Consider the following 27,251-nt stretch of genomic DNA (forward strand, 5'->3'; position numbering starts at 1 on the left):
TCATCCTCACAGACACAAACACACAATCACACATTCCCTCCTATTCTTTCCTCTATTTCTTTTTTTCTTTCTCGCAACACGAAAAAGACGAGCCAGAGTCATTCATTTTATCATCTTTTTCATCTCATCTCATGTCATCTCAACCTTACTACTGATTCGGATCATCTTATCTGCTGCCGGAGGACTAATCAGGAGGGTTTCAGTGTTCTGCCAGCAGAGATTTGCAGATTAAATGAGAAACCATTATGGAATGTTTTAAAGCAAATCTGTTCCAGTCTTGCAGTTTTGGAAACAGAAAAAAATGTCCAAGTTTGCATCAGTATTTATTATATATAGTTAGATATTTAGTTAGATACTTAGTTAGTTTGTTTGTTAAATGTTTTTAATTATAAAAACATGTTTATCATAAATTTGAAACAGCACAATGCTTTCCTACACTACAGAATAATGAATATAATAGAATTCTGTAACATAATGGAAACAAATTATTTTATTTCTGTTTCCTCAGGCACTACACATTTATATCACTTCTACGTCTTACTTTAAATTCACACTTGCTTCTTTCTATTTATTTTGTTATTACTTTATTTTTTTATTAAAAGAAAATTTTCCTAAATTAAATGTCTATTTTCTTGAATATTGTTATCAGGTCGCCCTCCTTATATACAAACATCTAAGTCTGTTTAGTATGCTACATGTCATACATGTGTGCACAAACCTTGTATGGGAAATAAAAAAAGATTCTCACAGAAAATATGATGCCTGTATTTTTTCAGTCAGCCACTAGGTGGCAGCTATATGCTGCCTTATTAAGTGATCCTCAAGGTCTTAAAGTCAGGAAATCAAACCTCTTTCGGCTACTCCTTATCTCAGTATGGTTAGGGTTCTTTTTTTGATTTATATTTTACTAGCATAAGTACCCATCACTAACAGGAAAAGAGTTTGTAAAAATATTTAAAGCTAAAAATAAGCTGATCAGCTTTAATTTTTATCATTAATATTATTATTTCATGTTAAACGTACATATATGTCTGCTTGCAACAAAGATGAACAACTTAATTTCTTAAAACTGCAATTTCACAAAATTTATTTATATAGACCACATTGTACGGTATTGGTTTCCACTGCACTGGTGACTAAATATTAGGAAATCATACAAAATTTACCTAGTTCACAGCAAGATTTTGAATCTTCTATCATTTCATCTTAGTACAATCAATGGGAAAGAGAGGATATAAAAAAGTTTATGTTTATGCCTTGTTTACACTAAGTTGTGCTTCTTTCATCATCAACCAAAAACACTCCATGTTCAGTAATCGGAGAGTGAATCACAGATGAGAAATCGAAAAAGTAGACTGGATAAAGATTTAATTTTGGCTTAAAAGGACTCCTGCGCGTTAAAATTTACTCATACCACAGTTATTTTATATATATATATAAAATATGTCCACAGAATGGGACAGAATTTAATATTTTCATATTAATTCAGATTTTATATATATACACTCTATATATACAGTATGCAAAAAGACAGACATACAAACAGAACATTATTGAGACTGGTTATACACCTCCAGTGTATGAAACTTAAAGATATCATTCAAAGAGCGAGTTCTGTCCAATATACAGACAAAACCTTTCGTTTATTTATATAGATTCAAAATATAATTTATTTAAAATTCTCTTCAGAAACCCCTCAATTGTTCCATTTATTTTTGATGATCTTTAATTTATATATATACGGGAGTGATGGCTTAGACAGTTGAGGCTCTTGATTGCTGATAGAAGGGTCTGGGGTTCAAGCCTTGCCACCACCAGTTTGACACTTTTGGGCCCTTGGGCAAGGTACTTAATGCTATTTCCATTAAAAATGATTTCACCGCCGCTGGTCCCAAAGCCCGGATGAGAAAGGAGGAGGGTTGAAGGTAAGAGTGTGACTGTGTATGTGACAAATAAAATTTGAATTTGAATTTGAATTTGAAAAATTTGAATTTGAATTAAGGCTAGCAACCTGGCCACGTAAAACCATCAAATGATATAAAAACGACAGAATCTGTCATTTAATCTGCTTAACAGCACCAAAGAAACAAAAAAAAATACAACTTACATAGCCACATTATTAGGCCTACCACTGGCTATTATCTTACTTATTTTATGGTGTGTTTTGATATATAAGTAACATGTCTTAATAAAATTTGAAGATTTATTTAAGTCATGACAGTTTGTTGTTTAAGTCTGCTGAGCTTTCCTCAACAATCTAAAAAAAAAAAACAATTGAAAAAATATCTTTGTGAGCAGTAACTGCAACAAAATGCACAAACCTTATAACTGAAAAACTGATTAATATAACCTCACCTCCAACTTTCCCCAAATGTCCTGGTAGTTCTCCTGGTGCTGGATGTCTTCCAGCAGCTTCTTGATCAGTGGCGTACAGTGGAGCACCATTCTGGAGGTGTCAGGTTCCACGGTAATCCTCTCAGCTTTTCCAGATTTAGGTGCATACCACACGCTCTCATCTTCTGACACCAAGTCACTAAGAGGTCCAGACTCAATACTTTCATCTACAGAGGCAGCCACATCACTAGACGAGGATGAAAACCTCCCTGTTGAGAATTGCTTCCCATTGGGCTGAGGAGAAAAGAGATGAGTATTGGTCTCCCATTCTGTGTTTGCCTCAGTCAGCTCCCAATTGTCCACGTCCTGAACAGACTGTTGCAGGGATCTTGGGGGTAAAGCCTGAGCCAAACTCTCCAACTTTGAGGCCAGCATCTCAGTCTTCTTCAGCTGTGCAGGAAGAGCAAGAAACTCCTCAGAGCCATACCAGCAATCTTCTTTTGGGCTACTGTTCTTGTCGATCATATGAGAAGGCTGTTTCGGCATGATCCACACCGAACCTGTTGCAGGAAGATGATCATCGAGACTGGAAGAGCTTTCTTGTGGATCGTGATTAGAAGTTTCTTCCCCTGAAGATGGTAGAGGAGTGGAGGAGTCACTGCTCACCTGCATGGTTTTGGAGTGCTTGTTCTTTAAGCGTGAGTACAGGTTACTATGTTCAGTGTTATTTTCCTGCTCAGCAGCGGATGAGCGTCTTTGAAGGGATATTTGAACTCTGCGCTTCTGGAAAGCTGTTTGGTGGCTCGCATGCCGGTTCTTCGCATTCATGTTGCAAAGATTTTCTTCTGACTGACTTCCACTGCTGGGATACACTGTGTTCAGGTCCAACCAGAATTTGGAACGATCAGGCAGATCCACAAGAGAGGGTGTGCTTCTACTAAGGTCACTCTGGTACTGGAGGCGCGTTGCTTCCACATACATGGGCTTCTTGGGCGTGGAGGGCTGAGTAGGTGACACAGCATTACTTTGAGAGCCTTGGAGTGGACGCTTGGAGAATCCGACTTCATACTCTTCCTGCATAGCTGTGTCTATGTATGGTGTCTGGTCCATGGGCTTGCTCTGGGTCTCCTGAGTCAAATCAACTGGTTCCTCCACAGGCCCCTGGGAGGATCTTATTAGTTCACCCTCAGAATCCTGGGTGGTTTTGGCTGATTCCTCCTCTGTAGCTGAAGATTCTTGGTTTTGTCTAGAAGCAGCAATAGTTAGAATATCCACACTCTGAAGTAATTCAGGAAAGTCTCGCTCCAGCTCAGGATAGAGAGAGCGTGGTTCTTGACCCGAATCTCGATCTTCTGGGTCTTCACTGGGGCTGTAGTCGCTTAGTTCATATGCAGTAATGCCGCAATCCAGGGAGAAGTAGTCCTGACTACACTTAATAATTAGCTGACCAGAGTCATCCACTTCTGTCAGAGAGTCCAGTCGAGCCTGCAAAACAAATAATAAAAAAAGAAATGCATTATATGCATATGTAAGTTAATACATTTGATGGATGTGCCTTATAGATTATTTGTTAGGTACTGGTCTACAAAAGCTACTAGAACTGAACACACAGTAAAAACCAAGAGGCTACATTCAAGAAAAACATCTTCTGTTAACAGCTGTTATGTATGATACAACTGTAATGTACATTCCTCAATATCCAGACTTCAGCACATCATGTTTACACTCATCACATTTTATTCTTATTCTTCATATATTACAATATCTTGTTTTGTTCTTTTACTCACGTTGTCTTGCACATTGTCCTGTGTACAGTCTATGCTTGCACTTGTGCACTTTATGTAATTTACAATTGTTTTTAGTTTAAAGCTTAGATATAGTTGTGTAGTTCTGCAGCACCATGATTCTGGAGGAATGTGGTTGTGTTTCACTATATCCTGCTCTACTATATATGATTAAAATAACTTTAATATATAAAAGTAAAGGAACTAACTACATTATGGTATGATATGCCACATTTTAATAAATTAATTATTGTCATCACTGGAACATTTATTATTAGTTATTAAAAATAAATAAACCACCTCAAGATGTAGTTTTATGGGAAAACACTGTGCAATAGCCCTAAACCACCCCTCATTTCATCATAGTCTGCTTCCAAAGAGACAGACTTTCTTTGAATGTTTTAAATGTGGTCTTGAGGAATAGCTCTTCACGCATCATTAAGGACATTTTTGGCTCTCGTTACCTGACCATTTCCAAAAAGAATGTTTTTGTTTGTTAAGCTTGAGAGTGACCTGCGAATCATTCAAGCATTAAAAACATTTAACTTTAGGCATAAACCAGTGAGAAACAGGTGCAGATGATGACAGATGATCAGGCTGGTGATTAGTGTATTAATGCTACGGAGAGAATAATGAGTGAATAATTTCTGCTGGGGTTGTTACATAAACAACCAATTCCTAAATCATATTTTTTCTTAAATTTTGTATTTTGTGCAACCTGTCACAGTAAAAAACTATGAAAACTAGAAATGAGTGATGGCAGAAGAAATTGACACAGTACTGCAATCAATGTGAAATTGTGTGGTGCAGCACAACATGTAAAGGTCCATTCTATTTTCTTACTGGCTTCCTCTTCTTATGCAACCTATCAGATGGTTATACAATTCATATAGAACGTTCTGATATTTCATCACTGACACCGTAAGCTTGTCACAGTAATGCAGCAGCTGAGAGCTAAAAGTTCAATCCTGAGCATTCCATGTATCCCATGATCTAGCTACTTAAATTAACTCATTATTAAAAGCAAAAATGTTACTTTTCATCTTTATATTGTACAGTATGTCATTTATTTTACTGTAAGTACTATATTTTAGTTTACAAAGATATAATATGCACATCTACTACAATAAACCCACTTAATGAAATTAAAAATTTCCTTTTTTTTTTTTTTTTACGTAAGATAAATATGAGATATGTATGGCTACAAAATCAATAAGTTGTCTGTATATTGTGTTATGTAGAACATCCTCCTTATTTTGTTTTACATAACATCTGTTAATGTGTTTACATAGGCTGTGCCCTGTTATTCTAACCTTTGTGTGTGTGTGTGTGTGTGTGTGTGTGTGTGTGTGTGTGTGTGTGTGTGTGTGTGTGTGTGTGTGAATGACCTGGTCGTGGTCTTGGCTAAAAGCCTGCAGTATGTCTGTCTGCCGAGTGTAGTTGCCGTTGGAGTCCTGCAGGCCCTGGAGAAGCCTCTCTTTCAGAACCAGAACAGACACACGGAGCTGGTGCCAAAGGAGCTGCACAGTGCGGATGTCTACAATGATGTTCACCGAATATGACAGCAGCTTCAGGGAGAACTCAGTCTCCAGCAACGCATGGATCTGCTCCACATGATCTGATATGTCTTCACAGATGTCCTACATAACACACATAGACAGACACACACCCTTTTTACAAAAATGATTTACTGTTAAGACACAACTGTTAAGACACTTACACAAGACTAAAAATACAATATAAAATGAGAACTGGTATAAAACAGAAAAAGCAAGTTTGAATCATCAGTTCAATAAAATTTTTCATATAGAAATTTTCCCAAACTATAAACAAAATCATAACTGATACAAGCAAGAATCTATCTAAAAGTTAAGTGTTAACCCACTTCAGTTACATAAAAATCACTTACCCTAAAAATAATTATCACTGTAGAATGTTTTACAAAACTCTGTACAAAAACACCAAATGCAGGAAGATATATGTCATACTTCCACATTCTGCACTTGAGTCAGTCTCACATGAGATGTGAATAATTTATATACAATGTCACTGCGAGAACAACTCTGTGCTACATTGTACTCTGAACTGTCATTGTGCTTCATGCCACAAACACAAGTAACCCTGATTGCACCCTAGAAAGCAGAGCAAAGAAAATAAAATGAAAACAATCATAATTATTATATTGTGGATTTATCTTCGATATGACACCTACAGGACCAAAAATAGCATAACTAGCTATGGATCAAACTGTAATGTAGCCATATATCCAAACCCAGACGAGCCCAGTTCCATTAATATCCTATAGACAGCCTAATTATGATCATGAAATATCTTAGGGCTCATTAAAAGCGCTACGTTAGCTATCCATGAGACAAATATCTAAATAAAGTGTCTATTATAAGACCAAAAAAAAAAAAAAGGGTTTAAAAGCACGACATAACAGAATCTCACTGTCGGATTAAAGCTGCTATAACCAATATGCTTATTAAGTATCTTCATAAATTATTACTCTCTCTCCACTTCTCTACATTGTGTGCAAAATACTCTGTAATAAAATCGTGAATATCTTAAACACTAAAATGTTTTAATGAAACTGTGTTTCTTCAGTACGTTAAGTATTGTGTGAGGGCACTGAGCTGAGCAGAATTCCCAAACATCCCAGTGTTCCCAGTTTTGTCTTACAATATCACAGTTACAGCCTTATGAAAAATGTACTGACCCCCATTCCTTTCAAATATTACAAATACAAAGCAATGGTAGCAATTCAGTTAATTGTGAATAATCATTGTATAGGACGCACCTTGAATAATCCTTGTCCATTCCTGTCATACTGTAAGCTAAGTGACTCCTTGATAAGTCAAGTTGTCCTAAGGCATAGGTCCTCTTAGGTGTGAGGTTACGACCTCATGTTGGGTCAGCTGATTGTTGAATTGCAATTTAAGACTTTTTTTTGTAAAAAAATTTTTTTTATATTAAATCATCCCTTTTTTCTATTTGAATCTCCCTTATTCCACTGTAACACAACAGAGTCCAAAATGATCTCATGTTAATCAAAGTGGTAATTTATAGACAGTGTGAGAAAACCACCTAAAAAAAAGTTTGAGACCCCTGGTCCTAAATGGATAAATTATAATATGGGACACATTTGCCGGTAACACCACAAATAGCATCTCTATTGCCTCATGACTCTGGATCCTAGCTTTTTTTTCTTTCTCTGTCTCTATGGAATAAATTACAAACTGCTAATATTAAAAGGCTCATTTCAGAATTTAATACTGCGGGACAGAAATCTTTGCCCTAGCCTAAAACAGGGGTCCAGCTGCTGGGACCATATGACATACCCAGACACTGTTGCACACACGTGCAAACTCCACTGGGATAGAGTACTGGGGTACGACAATGACATACAGAAGTATAGCATTTTATACGAGACATAAAAATTCTGCTAAAACAAACATTACTTACTGTTGTGTTAGTAACTGTAATTAGTTATTTTTTTAAAAAGTTGTTTCATAAAGTTCTCATACTATGACAAAAGTAAGTGACCTCTTTAGTGACCTCACCATCTGTAAAATCTTGGACTTAAAGTAATGAAATTAGGTCTTCATCACCTATGAAAGATTAGCACCCTGCAGACATGTCAAAGCAACTGCCACACCGTTGTGACTCTGTGTTGTTGCCAGCAGCACCAGCACCATCGCCACCATCATGGAGCTTCCTGCTTCCTAATGTGGCATGTCTGAATGTAGGTCAGTGTTTCTGCCAACATCACAGAGTCCCTACACAAGGGACCTTCTACCATGGCAGCTCGAAAATAAACACTACAGTAGGGGGTCAAGTGTATCAGAAAAAAAGCAAATCTCAACCTGGTATGGACTAGGATTAGGAAAATGCACACAAATTTAATATTAGAAATATTAATTACCATTGACTCTTGATGAACTAACATTATAGCAATATTCAATAGTGTGCATAACAAATATATTCCTTCATATACAGTCCAGTCCATGCACACATTTCCTATACATGTACTGTAACTTTTGTCTATATAGACACTAATGCACACTGTGCAATATGCAATACTGACACATAAGACATAACAGAACACTTAACAGTTCTGCATATTGTTTGCTTGTGGTTTGTCTGATGAATGTGTGCAGCAAACACTTAACATTTGAACAGTGAAAATGGCATCAGGGATCTAAAGACAGCTTCTGAACACATGTGCATTCTTACTTTTCCTAGTAAACACTACAAGCAGCAACAGCACTTTTTTTTAGCCTTGAGCAAAAACATCTTCTGTAGAAAATTTTATTCAGCATTTTTATTTAGATTTAACAAAGCAGATTAAATTTTAATCCTGCGATATAAAATACGGCATAATGTATTGCATTATACTGTATGACATAATTGCCTGAAACCTTAACCATGCACCTTCTAGAACTGAATAAAATTATCCTCATCTAATGCATGATAATCATATTCCAAGTGTCCCTTTCATTGTAGAAAATGAGTTAACCCCATTAACACTATCCTGTTCTACAGCAGTGCCAGCAAATTCGCATCCACAATGGCATACGCTTACCTCCGATATGTTGAATGAGATCAGATGAAATAGAACGAATTTCAGTAAATAATGAATAGAAACTAAATTGGAGTTGCATCTACACAAGCCCTGTTCTTCACATGGTTTAGAAGCTGTTCTATCTCTCCACTGTCTTTCACACCCCTCAACGCTGACCCGATTTTCCCTGACACGCTCTAAAGGAGGGGCTCTCACCACCACATGGCTATTTTGGGATTCGACCTCCTTCCCCCCCACCCTTTTCATAGCCCTCGTGCCGGGTTCACTGAGAATAGCCAAGCGCAAACGGGCCAGGCATCTGCTACTGGAGAGGTCATACTCGCACTCCCAGGAGCTTCTGACATTCTACACGCCCTTAGACACAGTCACTTTCTGTTGTTGTTGTTGTTGTTTATTTTGTTGCTGCTGAGAATCAGAGACATAGTTGTGAGTTGCTATGGTGGATATTTACTGGACAGCCACTTCACCTGATGTTAACGTTAACTCGGACTGATTTGCAGTCTAAGCCACCATTTCTGCGCAAGTTTCTTCATGTATGAAGAAATCTCTCTCTTACTGAGCCAGCAAGATACAGCAGCTTAATCCCAGGAACAGGGTGTGATATGGGATAATATCCTAAATGAGATGTCAGTCATTTAAACCAGGGAAGCCAAAGTTAAAGAGAGAGGGAAAATGTGTGAAACTTTAAACAGACTGCGAATTGAAAATATATTAAAATTATATCGTATTGTTTGACCCAAATAATAATTCAGATCTGAAGTAAGTATAGTAAATAAAACAGGTTCAAGGTCAAATGTAGTGTTGTTATGGCTATTCTGAGGGTCTCAGGAGGAGGCGGATCTCATAAAGAAGAATTGTTAATACCTCAACCACTAATCATAAAAGACAATAATAGTAGGGGAGGTTTGCCGCTCTAAAGAAGCGAACACCCTTTCTGGTCAACATTAGCCCTCTCAGTTCTCCTCTTATGCCTGCGCTTTCTCTTGTTGGTTGCGATAACATACCAGGATTACCCAAACTCTCTGGAGCGCTGGGATTACATCACTCAAAATAAATATCCACAAGCAGCTGCAAGCCTTCTCCAACTGAGACTTGATCCTGTCTATACTCTGTACACTTCAGAATATGCTTCATTGTATGCACATGTGTGGTGGGAATGTGTGTCTAGCATAACTAGAGGCATGGCTGCTTTAAGTTGTGCACGTTGAGTTGCGCACATTGTTTAGTGGGTAGGGCTCAGATGGGAATTCAGACGCCACAGCTGTGAGACCATATCTTCACACACCCACCCTCCTCTCCCTCTCTACATTCTACACATAGCTGCTGGTGGATGATGGCACCACAGTGTACAGTGACTGCTACACATTCTGCACACAGACAAATTTATACCACGTTTTGTATGAGTATGAGACGTCAGATGTCTTTTCTTCACGTACAGTATGTCAAACATACCAGTGATGACACCACTAGTGGTGAAAAGATCTGAGTGTACATTTAACTACCTGCACTGAAAGTGACCACAAAAGAGTCACTACACTTTAAGATGATGTCCAAATGAACAATAATTATTATTGTTATTTAGTATTAATTTAATAATAATAATTGTGGTAAATATGAAATGTTGAAATAGCAGCATTCCGGAGTGTAGAACTGTAAAACATGGATACTATGATAATTTGGATCAACATAAGTGCCATGACCAGGTCGTCACTGTTGGGTATCGGGCGAGGCGTTAACCCTACACCTCATACAAGCCCAGTTAGGAAATTGGAGGGGAGCATCTGGTGAAAAACCTGTGCCAGACCTTGTGAATAAAATGATTCAATATGGCGACCCCTAGGGACAAAATGGGTAAAAGGGACAATGCCCAAGAAAAAAAATTCCAATTGCCAAAATGCACTTTTTGTGTAAAAGTGTAGAAAAAAAAATTGTGCCTTGTATTCTGTGTACATACTCCTACTAATCCCACACTAACTCATCTCTGACAGGGTCTTATTACAGGTCTTCTGGCAAATGTTTTTTATCAGCATGAGTATCAGCACATACAGTATCTAGTAGAGATGAAAGAAAAATCATTTCAGTTATGTATCGTGATTCGCTTGCGTGGAAAAAAATAATACAATTAAAATGTATTTGTTTGCATTGGAGGAGGCAAAACATTGCTGTTTTTCTATAGTCCTATAGTGGCATGCTCATAACTATTCACACATCGGCAGACCGCACAGCATCCTGGGTGGATTGAATTTTTGCAAGTTTTTTTTGGACCGTGAAAATAAGAAATATCTAAATCGTGATATTTGTTTAAAATAAAATAATAAAAAATTACCACACAAATTAAATCATAACCTAAGTATGATATGTAACACAATTTAAAATAATAGTTTGTAAGGCCTGGATTGCAGAAAATTACAGCACAGGTTCTACTTGTTGAGAAACTAATAAGGTCATTTCAAAGCATTTTTCAATATTTATAAACTTTTATTTAATTGCTGACAGCACACGTCCAGGGTCCCAGGCTCAATCAGTCTCTGTTTCGCTTCCCCCATGTCTGCATGGGCTTCCCCCCAGGTTATCAGGTTTCCTCCCACATCCCAAAACCAACATGCTGGACTAGTCTGGAAAGTACAGACATTTACACCACACAGCAACTAAATATAAATAACTTTAAGGTTCTTTTAGAGAACATTAATTCATGCTTTTATGAGAAAAAAACAGAACAACATACAGTATGATCAGTTTAAAGTAAAGGGTTACTCCTATACACCTGTGTCTGCATCATTTACTGTATAAAGTAGCTATACCTGACTGTGTCTTAAGTCTGCTCTGAGGAATTTAATGATTATAAGCTTTTTTCTGATCATTAGCTTGTTTTACATTAAATTTTTACAAAAATATTACACATCCCAAAAATACAAAGAACAATTTAGGAATCTTTATAAAATAGCATGAACACGTTATTATCTAATACACTTATTAATAATATATTTTTTCTCCACTAGATGGCAGGCTTTACTTATCTGAAAATGACCCTGACACAGCAATAATGTAAAACTGCCCTCCTGAAAGGCCAAAGAACTGCGTAGGTTGTTTACTCTGCTTTAGGACAAGTGAGTCATATCACAAAGGACAGTCATTATTAGGATTGTAAAGCACTTAAATACACTACACGCTGTCACTAATCCTGTCTGTACCTTTACCCATTAAAATGATTATCAATTTTCATGATTATAGTCTTCAAACCACATTTATGTGGTTTAACACTGTTTATATGAAACCAGAGGACTAAAAAGCATCTAAAGGTCATGTGGGATTAGGGCATTGCCTAAAACGCAGTAAGGAAAGTATGTGTACAGGTAAATTATAGCCTTTATTTATTTGTTTGTTTTTTTATTTCCATAAAGCCACATTTCTAATTGCTTTTTTTTGTATTCAAGAGCCACTGAAACAAATCTACCAAAACAATGAAAATAACTGAGCTACAATAACAGAGCAGCCTTAGCCCTAGTTAATTCCTATCAGCAGTGTTTGCAATACATAACCCAAAATGAATCATTGTCTTCTGAGAGAATAGACAAAGAGAGCAATCATTGCCAGTGCAGAGTCTTGAGAGAGGCCAAGCTGAACATTCACTCCAGACTATTATTATTATTACCATTCAAACTTATGCTAAAAACGTAATTTTGCGCTGAACAAATGTTAGTTATTAAATTTTTATTAGTTGCTATGATCAGCATCAAATGCTAAATTCATAGCAAAAGCAATGTAAGTAATAGCATATAAATAGTAAATGAACAAAAAGAAAAAACAGAAATAGATACATTTGTATAAATACATAATAACATCATACAAAAAGTAATAGGCCAACAAATAAATTAACACAATTGAAGATTTTTTTAGGTAAAACAATTTAAAACTGCAAAATATTCTAGCTTCATAAAGTAAGCATCAATATAATTTTTTATGCTGAAAAAAAAAAAAACTATACTGCCTGGCCATAAAAAAAGCCTCGCTATTTCAAAAGTGTCAAATTATTGGGAGGCATCAAGCAAAGAAAACAACTAAGGAGATTCGAAACCTCAACTTTGTGGAAGTAAGAGCATTTTCACATGCACACAGCGTGATGAAAACTCACTGGATTGGAGATAAATAGCTGAGAGGCTACATGTTAGTTAGACTAATCAGGAAAAGGATTCAATTTGCTAGGAAGCATAAAGATTGGACCTTGGAGAATTGGCAAACAGGTCATGTGGTCTGATGAGTTTAGATTGACCCTATTACAGAATGATGGATGCATCAGGGTAAGAAGAAAAGCACATAAAGTGATCCACCCATCAGTCATATTGGCCATTGAAGTGATCTGGAGTCACTTCAGTTGGTCAGGTCTAGACTCATCGAGCATTTTCTTCCCTGATAGAACAGACATATTCCAGGAATCAAATTGTTAAAGAATGGTTCACACATGAACCCGCCATTTTTAGCATTTTTCTAATTGGGACTAAAAATTATTTAAAAACATCTTGAGCTCTGTGACCTGATTGGTTAGGTGTTAAAACATAGAGCTAGATATTTTTGAACTTATGAATCATGCAAAATCAAACTATAGTTTTCCACTTGAATTTTCTTTTTAATAATGTAATGTAAGCACAATAGTAATAGTGCTTTTTTACCATTTTACAAGATTCTTAAGATTGTCACCTTTGCTATAATCAACCACAAGACTGACAAGAATACAGTCCCAAATCTTATAATCTCTAAACTTCTAATCATAAACAGCTTTAAATAGACTGCATCATTCAAAAACACCATGGCAAGTTTTTAAAAATATATATAATTCAAATATTTTAGTAAGCCTTACATCATCTGTTTGGTGCTCAGATTTGTCTGTCTCTGTTTTGTATAATAATTAGGGATTTCATTAAAAAAATTAATATTAAAAAAATATTATTTATCAAAGCATAATAACTAAGAATGCAATTAGAAATGTTATTTGTGTGCATACTTTAAGTAATCAAGATCATGGGAGTATATGAGGATAAGTGTCCTTCACACCTATGTGATGTAGCATTACACATTACTATGCATTTTTTTTTGGATTTGCACACTTCTCATATGTTGTTCTTGTTTTAAACATAAAATGAAGACTAACTTGCACTTGAACATGGACAATAGCACAGCTGCTGACACACATCACTTCATCACATGTTTCAGTCATACTGCTGCTCTCATACCCATATCCATATATTTTCTCTTTTATATTATTTAATTTTTATTCTCAGTATTTAATTACACTTTTTCTATAAATGTTTAATATATTTCTATTGTAACTTTTGTAGATTTGTACATCCTAGCCCAGATGTTTATATTTTATTTATTTATTTTTGTATAAAAATTAATTGTACTCTTCTAGTTCAGTTTTCCTTTTATTGTTGAGAAATCTGACTATTCTATACTATCTTTCCATTTTAGGTAACAGACAGTCATATACAGTAAGCATTTCACTTCATATCATATCGTGTATAGTTGTGTACATGACAAATAAAATGTAAATATATTCAATAAAACAGAACACATTCACTAAAATCAAAAGAATCACAATGTAGTGTCTCAAACGTATTCAGTCACAGACAAAACAAACATGTCCCTTTACCACTAAAACCCTTCACACATTATTTATTGACAGCTGCAGCTAGGCTATAAAAATGTGGCATGAGGGGCTTCAGTGTGTTTGCTTAAAACATAAAAGGGATCAGAGGAACACGTGTCAGAGCTAGCTGAAATCTGAGGGATGAGAGGATAGTGCTTATGTAAGGGTGGACTTCAACATTGTTCTGTCACTCCTGCATTAACAGTAAAGAGAGCAGCGCCTGAATTCCAAACACCTCCATCTTGTACATTGGCCGTTCTAAGAACCTGCTAGAATACTTTATTTCTTATTGAAGGCACTGTACTACAAATATACAAAGGCAGCAAGCTTTCTATTATTAGGTAGCCCTTACACAGCAAGTATATAATTGTTCATTTAAAAGCAAAGTTGGATAGAATATGAGCTTTAGCAGTTAAAAGCGGAATAATTTGGGCAACTTTCAATTCAGGCCCTACTCATTAGCTTATCTTGTGCGAGATAGCTAGCGAAATTAGCTTCTTTAGGTTCATTACCTGTCAAGTTAGCGCCTGAGTACAGTAAGTTTGCTTAGATCAACAGCCATCATTAAGGTTATCATTGTTACCTTAAAACTGTCTTTATTGTTCTGTCTGTCCTCTGTCTTGTCTATCATGTAACTTACATTAAGACTTGTCTTATGTGTTTCATCTAAGGTATAGATTATACTGGAAACATGTTTATATACTAAATAACAATAATGCTAAACTGAATTATCATAGCTAGCTTAGCTTGCTTTTTGTTACCAGAATTGGATAACCTAATCTTACTATTTTACAATTAGTTAGCTAGATTTTCTCCATATATTTATATGACATTTGACAGAAAAAAGCAAAACAATTTTCTTTTATTATTTTCTTTCTATTTTTGTCAACTAAAAATACAAATGGATGAAGCTTGCAAAATAAATATTCATAACACCATGACCTAATTATGGGGCACTCCACCCAACACTGGAAAGATTCACTTAGTAAATAAATAATAAAACAAAATAAAATAACAGGGGGAAAAAGGATAAGAACAACACTACAGCTTGGTTAAAAATATTTTAGTATCAATTACATTAAAAATAATGCTGTCACATGATCACCCAAAACACACTGAGGTTGAAGCTGAGATAACTGTGTGTCTCTTTAGCTTTGCACAGGCTCAAGTATCTAACAATATAAAAAGCCCTGGAGGTGCAAGACGACAATGATCCGCCACCATGCCGCATGAAAAGCCCATAGGTAACGTACTGTATATGCATGTACATGTATTGTGTATCGTACATGCATGTTGGCACAAAAGGTTGAAAACTGTTAAGGGCAAAATTTAAAAATATTAAAAAGTGCATCAGTGCTGGATTTTGTCATGCCCAGAAAAACAGCTGTGAATTAGTGCCATGCACTTTGATCATAGCTGTGCTTTACAATAGCCGTTGTCAAGAGCAAAATTTTTGCGATGAACTGGGCTTTTACCCTGCATCAGTGCACTTTTTAAAATTAATTCTTACAGATATTCTTCACGTAAGGGGGAGCTTTTAACTACTTACACGCACTACATTTATCTTGAGCTACCAGTGTGCATACTGTACAACAGCTAACAAAGAAACTCCACACACCTACTGTAACAAGACTTAAATGACTAAAAGACTTAAATGACTAAAATAAATAATCTTCATTTCAATTAGACATATTATTACATCATCACGCACAATTGCATGTACAATATATATGGCCCACATTTTGTACTGTAGTGATTTTATCTGTGGAAATTAAAAGTTATCTTTAGAAATTAAAAATTAAATCTAACCTTTAGCTGCACAAGATGAGCATCCACATGCCTGTTGAGACTGTCTTGCTGCACAGACTGTGTAAGATCTCTTACTCTCTCTGCTGTAGTTCTCAGCCAGGTCTCAATCTCTGGCAGGTGAAGCACCACCTTCCAGTCCGCTCCAGTGTGCAGGGGAGGAGGTTTTTGATACTTCTGGCGGCGATCTGTGCTCACATTATCTCCACTTTCATTAGGCCCACATGGACACTGTTTAGGGCTGGACTCTAAGGTGGGAGTGACAGAGGTGATCATAGGCGAGGCAGCCTCACTGATCACTGGTGACGCCACAATGCTCATGGTGAAAATGTTCTAGATCCGAACGCTGGGGACTTTCAACAGACTGTGGGAAGAAAAAATAGGTAGAACAAAGTGTTAAATGACTGGCAGGGAACAAGAGTGAGTGAATATAAACTACATTGATTTATTTAGCATACAAATCACTTTCCCAATAACACAGGCAAGAACTTTTTATTTTTGAGTATTTTACTTTCGATATAAACAGGAGTGTGTGCAATTTTTCCATTGCAGATATCCTCTTTAAGTACCAGCCAACACATTAATCACAAAGTAGCGCTATGAGGTTTTATCAGATGAAAGCTGTGAACAAGATTTCACAGGCATTCATGTTTCATATTAGGTTTCTATATGAGCACTGGACTCATTGACACTGGGATTCACCAGCATCAATCCACATTCAGTAAATTAACTGCATACTCTAGGTTTGTGGTTAAAAAGTGAAAGAGAACCTGTTTCTCTAAAACTTTATAATTCTTTAACTCCTGAAGAGACTGACATGCCTGGATCCCTGATAACAAGACATACAGTACTGATTTTGAGAAGATTATGTAACTTAAAAAGGTGGCAAGTAACAAAGTACAACTCTGTTACTGTACTTAAGTATTTTTCTGTATCTGTTCTTTACTTGAATATTTCCTATATGTAATACTACTCTCTACATTTTTAAATGGGAAAAAAACTGTACTTTTTTTTCCACATTTTACTCTTTTTTTTCTCTCTGCTTACTTTTCAGCTGACGATCACACAAAATGACATTGATTTTCGGACCTCAATATAAACATTTACGGAAATCATTCACACCATTTCACGACTCTTATATCATTATTAAATCGTAGATTGGATAGAGCCAGAAAGTGACTGATGGTTACTTGGGCAACCCCCACCCACCTTGGTCTTTGGGCTGCAGATTCTTGTGGCTCACTTTTCAAGATCCGCTTATCAAGGTAAGATTAGAAGTGATATACTTTAATTGTTACATGAATTATTTTTTATTTTTTTACAAACTTTAATGATAATTATAATGATTTGGCGCACCCTTATTGTATTCTGCATATTTGTAGTATATGTTATGTCTGGATCAGGGGCCATCCCTGGTCATTGAGAGCTGCAACCCTGCATAGTTTCCAATTATCGCTGTTCAACTCACTGCTGATTACATGGATCAGGTGTATTCGGTCAATCAGAAACTGGAAGATGTCATATTAGGTAAGGGTAGGGTGGGAAAAGACAAAGTGAATTAGTATCTTCCAGATTCTGATTGACCGAACACAACTGATCCAGGTAATGAGCTGCAAGTAGTGCAGGGATAATTGGAAAACATGCAGGGCTGCGGCTGTCAAACACCAGGGTGGGCCACCCTTTCTCTGCTTTCCTCTTTTTAGTTACACATGCAAATTACAGAAATGCAATTTCATCAGTTGCAAACATTAACTAGAAAAAGGGCAGAAAAAGCACTGATACAAATGACTTTATATTTGTATTAGTTGCAAACTATTTACACATATCCAACAATAATTCATTAATTATTGTTATAGACAGCAAAACATCCCTAATGTTGGTTAGAATAACAAGTTACACACGTTCACAAAAACAGTTACATATATCTCTATAAGGACGGAATTGTATTAAAATGTGTTATTGGTGCTCAGCTATATGCAGCAGGACAGAGAACGTACCACTGTGCTCTTCACTGGAAGATAACCTCACAATGTTGACAAATATCCTTACAGCTTTAGAGAATCCAGGAATTTCCACCTGCATCAAGAGCTTAAGCCCAGTTCATTCCCAAAGAATGAAATCAGCATTTCATTACTGCCTTCTGCCTCTAAAAGTCCTGCTTAGACCGTGACAGCCACAGAGTGGCACTCAACTTACGCAAATATGTGTGTGTGTATGGGGGAAGACAGACAGAGAAAGAGAGAGAGAGACAGAGAAAGAGAGCTTTTTTATCCCTTGTAAACAACAAAGGAAACTCAAAAGCTTAACATTTTGTTTACATAATTAGTTTACATAAACTACAAATCAGATTACATAAATTTTAAGAGTTAAAATGAATAAATCTGTGAAAATTTATTTTTAGTATGACCAAATTATCTAGCTCGTCTGATATTTCTTACAGTAAACAGGGCATCATCAAGCACTGAGGACAAAAGGGGGAGTTTTAAAGCTAGCTGACGACTACAACATCCTTCATCCTTCAGATGACTCTCACACATGACTCTGTGTCGAAATAAGGCGAAGGCTGGAGAATGAGATCACTGGGTGTTATCACAAGTGACTCAGCTAAGTCACAATCTAGGCAACAAAATGTGACATTTTATCTAATAGCAAAAATCCCGTAATACTCTTCAGTAATAAAGCCACTGAAAGTGAACTGTCTGTAGGAAATTGGTGATAACAAGAATAAAACTACTCTTGTAGTATAGATCTCCTATGCTAATAATATATCAACAAACAATTTGTATATGTTGTCTGACCAAAATATATACAGTGAAACCTCGGATTGCAAGTAACCCAGTTTGTGAGTGTTCCTCAATACGACCAAAGATTTTGAATGAATTTTGACTTGGAAAACAAGCAAGTCTTGGTTTACAAGTATCATGCATGTGCTTCTTGTTTTGACGCCGAGTGTCACATGATCACAACTGAGCCAATGTTTTTTCTCTCTCTTATGCTGCGGAGTTGTGGGTAATCGTCTCTCCTGCTCGGTTTTATTGCACGACTTTCACTGGTATAATTAACATTCATTCACGCATGTACTGTTTACTATAACACTGTGACCATGTGTGTGTGCGTAAAACATATTTTATTTTTGTGCGTGTGTAAAGCAAAAGAAAGTCTCATTAAAATCCATTTTCTCTCTCCCTCTCTGTTTCAGCCTGTCATTATGTGTGTGCTCGCGTGTAATTTGACACCGTGCCCCTTCACACACACTCTCTCGCCTTAACACCACACACCCCCCCACCCCCCCGCGACCCCCTCTTGACTTAACACACACATACAAACTTTAGCTTCAATTTATGAAGTTTTGGAATACAAGCCCGCTTCTGGAACAAAATAGGCTTATAATCCAAGTCTCCCTGTAGCTTATTTCTTGTGCTTAGGCTAGGAGCTTCAGTCCATGACCTTATAAAGGTATGCAAAGAAATGTAAAGGTATAAATACCGAAATAATGTTGTGGGCTTGGAACAAACCAACAAATACAATTGTATATACTAAGCGGCTCCCAGTCACAGTGGCCGCTAATGGTGATATGTTTGCTGATAAAGTAGACTAGGCCTCTTATTGGTTCCTCTTGGAAAACAAGCAAGGAAAACTTGTTACTTTTACTTCTCTTGACATTTTTGCACAGCCCTGTGCTCTTCTCCAAGTGTACACTTTCTTTGCAATAAAGTGAATACCTATTGTGAGAATACATGGCTTTATTCGTTTAGTCATGTTCATGATTTACATGCATACTGACATGAAGCAAGTTAATCCCTGCAAAGCAGTAGGACCTGATGGCGTATCACCAAGAGTTCTGTGCTGAGCAGTTGGCAGGTATATACAGACATCTTTAAATTTCTCTCACACACGCAGTTGTCCAACGTTTCTTCTGCCATCATCATACCAGTGCCAAAAAAAACAGATACATCCTCTCCCAATAATTTCAGGTCAGGTGCACTTACACCGTTTGCCATAAAGAGCCAAGAATAACTGGTACAGTCAGATATTAACTCTGTGGTTCCAGATACCATCTACCCATTTCATTTTGCCTAACTTCCCAACAAGTTGGTGGACGACGAGGTAGCCATGGTCCTACACCATGAACCTTAACACCTGAACTACAGCAGAAAAATGCTCTTCCTGGACTTTAGTTCTTACTTTAATACCATCCTCCCAGGAAAGCACCCCAACCCCCACTTGCAATTGAATTCCTGACTTTCTTATGGACAGACCATCAGTGGTGAGGATGGGAAACAAGAAGGTCTCTGCTCAGCTTAAGCTACTCTACAACCTGTCCACACAGGACTGAGTCACCATCCAGGGCTATATTAAATATTCAGATGACACAATCATCCTGGGCGTCATCAAGAATGGGGAAGAGTCCAGTTACTGGGAACTGGTCAGAAACATTTTTGTCTATGGAAAAAAAAAACAATCTCATCCTCAACAAAGACAAGACCAAAGAAATAATTATGGACTTCAGAAAAAAAAAATCCCCTGCTGCCTCTCATCATCTCCAAGGGACTGAGGTAGACAGGGTGGACAGTTAAAGGTTTCTGGGCCTTTATGTGACAAAAAAAAACTGAGCTGGACTAAAAAAACACTGGACTAAAAGGTCCCAGCAAGGGATGTACCTTATTAGGATGCTTAAAAAGGCAGGATCATCATCATTGCCCTCTCACCCAGGCCTACTGAGGATGTATAAACAACATGTGGCATTACTGTCTGGTTTAAAAACACCATGCAGGCAAAACGGAAGGCTTCGATCATTGGATCTGACCTCCCCAATATGGACACTTTATACTCACAGTGCTGCAGGAAAAAAGCACAGTATCCTCAGGGGCACACACCACCTGGCTCACTCCACTCATGCGCAAATGCACAATACACAACCTCAGACACCGCAGACAGAAAGCACATTTCTATAACAGCAGTACATTTCTATAAAAGTCAAATGGTAAAAGAAACAAGACAGAAAAGAAGGAAAAAGGATAGGAGCATTTCTGCCTCATCACTGTAAGTTTTTATCTCTGTAATAAAGATTTCTGCTGCTCTTCAAGAAAGAGTGCATTTTTTTCTGTATTATATATTCATCATACTGCACAAAAAATTCCAATGCATCCATACTGTTGGTATGTTTCCGAATGTCAAATAGCTAATTATAATAGCAAGCTCTGTACTATTATGGCATTTAACCATTTGGTGTTTGGTTGGATTTAAACATTTTAGCTCATTTTTTGCTCTACCCTGTATTAGAGGTTTCTATGTGTGCTCTAGTAATAACAGATCAAAGGTGTCTAGGTCACTAAACTAGTAATTCTACATATATTTAGACCATCCTCTGGCCTTGCCCAAAGTGATTTCCACCTGTTTGGACCATTAAAGGAACTTCTGGGAGGCTAGAGTTTCAAATGTGAAGCAGACTGTCCTATCATGGCTCCGGCGTACTAGAAAAAAATTCCTTCATGGATAGCATCCAAGCACTTATAGACTATAAAGGGAAATAAAGGTAGTTTTTGATCTCATAACTGTGTTATGTTAAAAATTCCAGGTTAACTTAAACACCCCTTGCAATTTAATTTTGGCAGGACACACATAATCTCTGTTGTTCTTAAAATTAGTGCATCTTAGACAGTACAGTTTATAGCATTATGGCATATTATTTCCTCTCTGTATTAATGGACCTTCTGCCATTCTATTCATACACACAAATCCAAGTTTAACTTGCATGCTCCTCATACTAGCAACAAGCCATCATAAATAAAGCTGTCCATAATTGGCCAAACCTCTGATTTACTACTAAATAGAACTATTTAATACAACACTTTCTTTTCATATAAACATGACAGTAATAACCAGCTAGGAAGTAATATTAAGCATCATAATACTTCAGTTCTCTAAAGCAAAAAAGCTGCTCTGCGTGGATGATGATCTATTATAAAAATGCAAAGTTGGAAAATATCTAGTGATATTACACTTATTTATGTATGGTATTATGTGCTGTATTATATATTATATAATCTCTGACAGAAACTGAAAGAACCGCTAACTGAAAGAAAATAAGTAGGTATTGCTCAACATCAATATAGAATGCTGCACATATACTTAGAGCAAGTCAAGTCATAAGTGAAGAAAAAAAGAAGAAGAAAAAATAGGGGGAAAAATTACAATAACAAAATATTTTTTAAACAAAAGGCACAGATTAGGTGTTTACACCAGGACTACAGTACACAGGATCTGAACAAACATACCAAAGTTGGAGCAGCTACAATATGCTAAAAGTGCTATAAGCAGAAGCTGCAGAAATAAAAGTCTTCAAGACAGCTTAAGAAATAAAATATTAGGAACATCGATAAGCTACTTTTACATTACAAGCTGCATTGTCCAATTCTAATTATTTGGTCAGAGTAGATATTCATGTCATGACATTTAGTTCACATTCATAATTACAAGTGACTTTTATCTGACCCTAACATGGATATCTTTGATATCACCATCTGGGTCAAAACACATTTTATTTCTGAGACCACCAATTTATTTAAAGCAATCTGTTTTTAGGAAAACAATACGTTTGGGTTTTGCTCTGGAGGACGGCAAGCAGTTAGTCGGCTGTATTTGTTGAGGTTCGTAACCATAGTGTGATTGCTTGAGAATCTACACTAATAAAAAGATGGATGATTTAAAACAACAATAATAATGAAGCTACAGTAAGAAGTAGCTTAAATTAGCCATCTACAACAGAGGCCAAATTTCCTGCAGTGAAACTGCTCTATATCTGGGCACACCCATGTTTCTGCTCTCTGTACAGGCCTATCATATTGCATCCTGGGACTGATAATTCAAGCTTTAGAAACCTGAATCAATACAGCATGATAGCTGGAGAGTAGGCGTGCGGGTGTGTTAGAAGGAACCTCCCAATAATCATGTAACACCAACATACTCATAACTGTGTTTAAAACCTCTTTCCTGCCAGGAAGTAATTTACCATAACTAGCATCATCGGTTACAGTTACGGTGATGCAAAGGTCACATGGCCAGAACAGTGGTTTGGACAATGTATGCGTATCTGTGTGTGTAAGCCTGATGTAAAATCAGCGCACTAAACTATATTAAGTATAATGACCATGCAGGAATAACTAATCCAGCTTCAGCCATGAAGAGAGCATGGAGGATCTGGGATGATTGTCTGCACGGAAACAAAGTCAGGATTTTTCTCTCTGGAATTCCTGGCCTCATGCTCTGAATTATTTATTATTTAGGGAAGCAGCCATATTATAAAATGTGCCTTTCGAAATACTGTATTGTGTGTAGAACATCCATGCAAAGACCATGCTTGCACATGCCTATCAGATTTCCCTCTAATGACTTTATAAAAAAAATAGCTTGGAGCTCAGCTCTTCCCAGAAGTACCTATGGAAGTGCTTCAGTTTCCACACTTTGGGGTAGGAATGTGTTTTAAAGGAAACAGCTGTTATGCTGATGTTTGTCTTCATATCTTAAAAATTATCAGGACTAGGGCCTAAATGTAGGAAGAGGAAGAGTGACCTGTGTGTGAAATTAGTTTCCAAAACTTTATATGCAGTGATGCTTTAACAAAAAACTAATGCTTTGAAAGTCAAAAATGAATACACAATAAAATGATTTTCTTCAGGGAATTCGTCAAGATACCGCAACAGAATTTAATTATTCATATAACTAAATATAATAATACTTATGCTAACACGTGGTGCAGATTGGAAGTTACATGTGCTTACTTAATATATGGCATATAACTGCTCAGCTTTCTAAAAATGTTAACTATAATTATTCATTTACAGTTACATCCTGCTGCATTTCCAAGTGTTAACTTGGCTAGTCTTATAAGTCTTATTCCAGATTGGTTTCATTTCCAATTATTTCAACTCATGCTGGGGTTTTTTTGGCGTTCAGTGAGATTTCCCTGTAACCACGGTAACAACAGGAGTACGGGGTGGCAAGGTCACAGACATTACAGATGTGAATAGGGGCAGTAGCTTATTTGCATTTAAAACTATGGACACTGACAGCTTATTTGGAACAGAGGTGAAAATGAACGACATTTAAGCACAACGCAAAACCTGAGTGGAAATTATGCTGGACAATTAAAAGACACATTTTGTGGATCTCTAATATCCTCCTTTTCTTTGATAGTCAATGGAAGTAATAATCTAATGAGTCATGACCTGATATTTACACACAGATTAAAACATTGTTGCTCTTATTTACAGTTTTGCACTGTGCAATTTCATTTTCAACATTATCAGCAATTTCATTTTCAACATTATCTCTTTTCAAGATGTTCATGCTTTACAAGATGATCCCAGTATGTCTGAATTCTATAACAGCCTGTGTGACAACTTGATTATATAATTAAAATCCTCCAACCATGAACCTGCAATTAAAGTTCTGCAGAAAATAGGGTCACAAACAGAAACATTCTTCAAAAGAAAGCTAGAGGTAATCTGTAATTCTGTCTTTTACCATGATTCATTTCCCCTTTGCATTGCCATTCCACCTGTAAATATCTGGTGTGCCTTGCCTACAAACTACGGCAGTCCTCCTATTATTGTCTTATAGATGATCATTAAAAGCGTCTTCATTATAGAACAAAATTATTCTTCATAAACAACTAAAAGCGTTCGCCACATTCACATTCATAAAAGACATAAAAGTCTTTTATATCACTTCTATCACATACTTCTTTACAAAGCAGATGTTACTGGACTCATTTTTTATACCTGTTAAAATTAATGTCAATACAATTAATAATTTTCAATTAGGCATCTTGCTTATAACTTCTCATAACTGTACATTCCCAGTAGAGAATGCTGAAGGACAGTGACCTGCCTAACATGGCTAAATCTGAGATATTTAGTCTCAAAAGTATAATTTGATTCTGAATAATTCATAGAAATAACCGTACAAGCTGCAATTTTGAAAGAATGATGAACAGGATGTCCTCTGTGTTTTTGTCCTTTAGTTTTCAGAGCACACTACAGCATGTATAATTACAGTACCTAAATAAATATCCTTCTAGTGATAAGTCCATGCTGCTTCCTAGACCTTTAAATAAGTGATTATATGTTTACTTTAAATGGAGCAAAATTTGGAGGAAAATGTGCATTTCTACAAACAAGAAAACAGAACATACCAAATAGGGCATTCTTTGTACACTAATTGCAAGCTAATTTATTAATCAATACATCCTCTAAACTGTAAAAGTCCACATTTGGTTGTTAGTCACTCCAGCACCCTATCTCGAAGGAGCTATAATAATTGCACAACAACAAAAGGTAAGGCATGTCCTTAATCTAACCTTTGCTATCACTGTCTGGAATGGCACAGATGACACAAATTGTTGTAAAACAAAACTTCATTACACTAACAAAATAAACTTGTCAAGCAAGAATCTGACATCAGGTAAGGTCTGGTGATTAGCTAACAATATAAACCTGACAATGTAGAGACAGAAACCGGAAAACCAGAAAATGTCCAAAACTCAATTAATACAATCAATGCTTGAAAACATCAGACTAGCACAGACACAAAGCATAGACAGTACTTCATAATCAGGGGTGTGGTTGAAAAAGTCTTTTATTACCGTGGATTTGTGTGTGTTATTAAGTCCAGGCGGCATGATATCAGCAGCTGGGTGAACTTGAGTATGTGGACTGAGAGCTAAAGTATAAAGTGACTATGCATCTACCCCATTGTATTTCGGTCAATTCCAGTGTACATTATATTAAACATATACCCCAATCACCCATACCATTATGACCACTGATAGGTAAACTAAACAACATTGATCACCAACCACAGACCAGCAAACTAATGACAGGATCATGGAAACCATAGGCTCACCCATGGCCACAGGGTAAGATTCCACAGAAAAGCCAATGCAGCACAAATCGCTGAAAAAAAAATCAACCAGAACATCCAGTAAACAATAGCCCACTGTGCAGTTGGCAGCCAGCAGGCAAAGAGCTCAAGAACACCAACCTGGCTTCCAAACTTACCAGATTTCAATCCAATCGAGCACCCATGAGATTCCTTGGACAAATACGTTCAATCCACGGACGCTCCACCACAAATCACAGCACCCAAAGAATCCACTGCTAATGTCCTAGTACCAGACACCAGTACACCACTGGACATGCAGAAACATGCCCCAAGGGGTCAGAGCCACCTTGGTGACACAAGGGGAACCCAAAACTGGGGGGTATAAATGGTACTGCTTTTAATGTTATGGTTGGTTAGTGTATATGTGTGTATATCTGATGACATAAAAATAGCACAAAAAAATTTAAAAAATTTAATTAACTTAACTTACTTTTAACTGTATTGTGGAAGTGTTGGAAAGTTGTATAAAACTACATAAAAACCTCTTATATACTAAGACCTTTCTTGATAATTTGCACTATACTGTACAGTCAAACAGTTTAAATGATTATTTCTTTACCATTACAAGTGTACATTTTTAAAGGACTTTGCTTTCCTTGTGTTTTTTATAAACAAAAAAGAAAGATGTGAGGCCCCTGTAATTCTCAGACCTCATTAACTACAATCCAATCAACAGATGATTTCACGAACAATTAAATGTCAGGACACTATTTCAAAACAAATGTTAAGAGGAAAAAAATCAGGTATACTCTATGTTAGTGTTTATGTAAGTAGAGGATGAGCTGATACAGTGAGTCAGCAAACACACTGTCCCTTGTGTCAGGTGTGGAGTTACTGACAGAATGTATCAGTCATCACGACAATTATACCTTTTGCATTTCTACAGATTATATGCATATACTACATAAAATTGTCTTAAGTGAAACTTGAGGACATGACCAAATTTATAGGCGAATTCCCTGACCTTTCTGTTCACTTTTATATCTAACCTATAAAAGTGAACTCGGTGTTGTGGCTAAAGACCTTTATCATTGTACTGTATGTATTGTATCTCTAAGGCATTTAATTTACTGATTCTGAGATCAATATGTTGACATTTGACCTTAATTAGCACATTAGCTCGAGGGAAACTTTGTTTTATTATTAGCAAGTT

The 27,251-nt window shown here is 36.5% G+C and overlaps 1 protein-coding gene across 3 annotated transcripts in view; it reads right to left on the bottom strand.

Annotated features, from left to right (window-relative positions):
- The window catches only part of akap6 (A kinase (PRKA) anchor protein 6), a 104,206-nt gene that overhangs the window by 75,454 nt on the left and 1,501 nt on the right, over positions 1–27,251 (bottom strand). For 2 of the 3 annotated variants that reach the window (XM_053510491.1, XM_053510489.1), the window contains exons 2-4: positions 16,157–16,517; positions 5,507–5,758; positions 2,356–3,819 (exon numbers count right to left, since the gene is read on the bottom strand). In XM_053510491.1, the coding sequence (XP_053366466.1) occupies positions 2,356–3,819; positions 5,507–5,758; positions 16,157–16,474 (2,034 nt within the window). In that variant the 5' untranslated portion in view covers positions 16,475–16,517. Of the gene's footprint in view, positions 1–2,355; positions 3,820–5,506; positions 5,759–16,156; positions 16,518–18,150; positions 18,252–27,251 lie in introns of those variants that run through there. The other variant, XM_053510490.1, reaches the window with a different exon arrangement.

This window comes from Clarias gariepinus, chromosome 13, assembly GCF_024256425.1.
Source record: "Clarias gariepinus isolate MV-2021 ecotype Netherlands chromosome 13, CGAR_prim_01v2, whole genome shotgun sequence".
NCBI lineage: Eukaryota > Metazoa > Chordata > Actinopteri > Siluriformes > Clariidae > Clarias > Clarias gariepinus.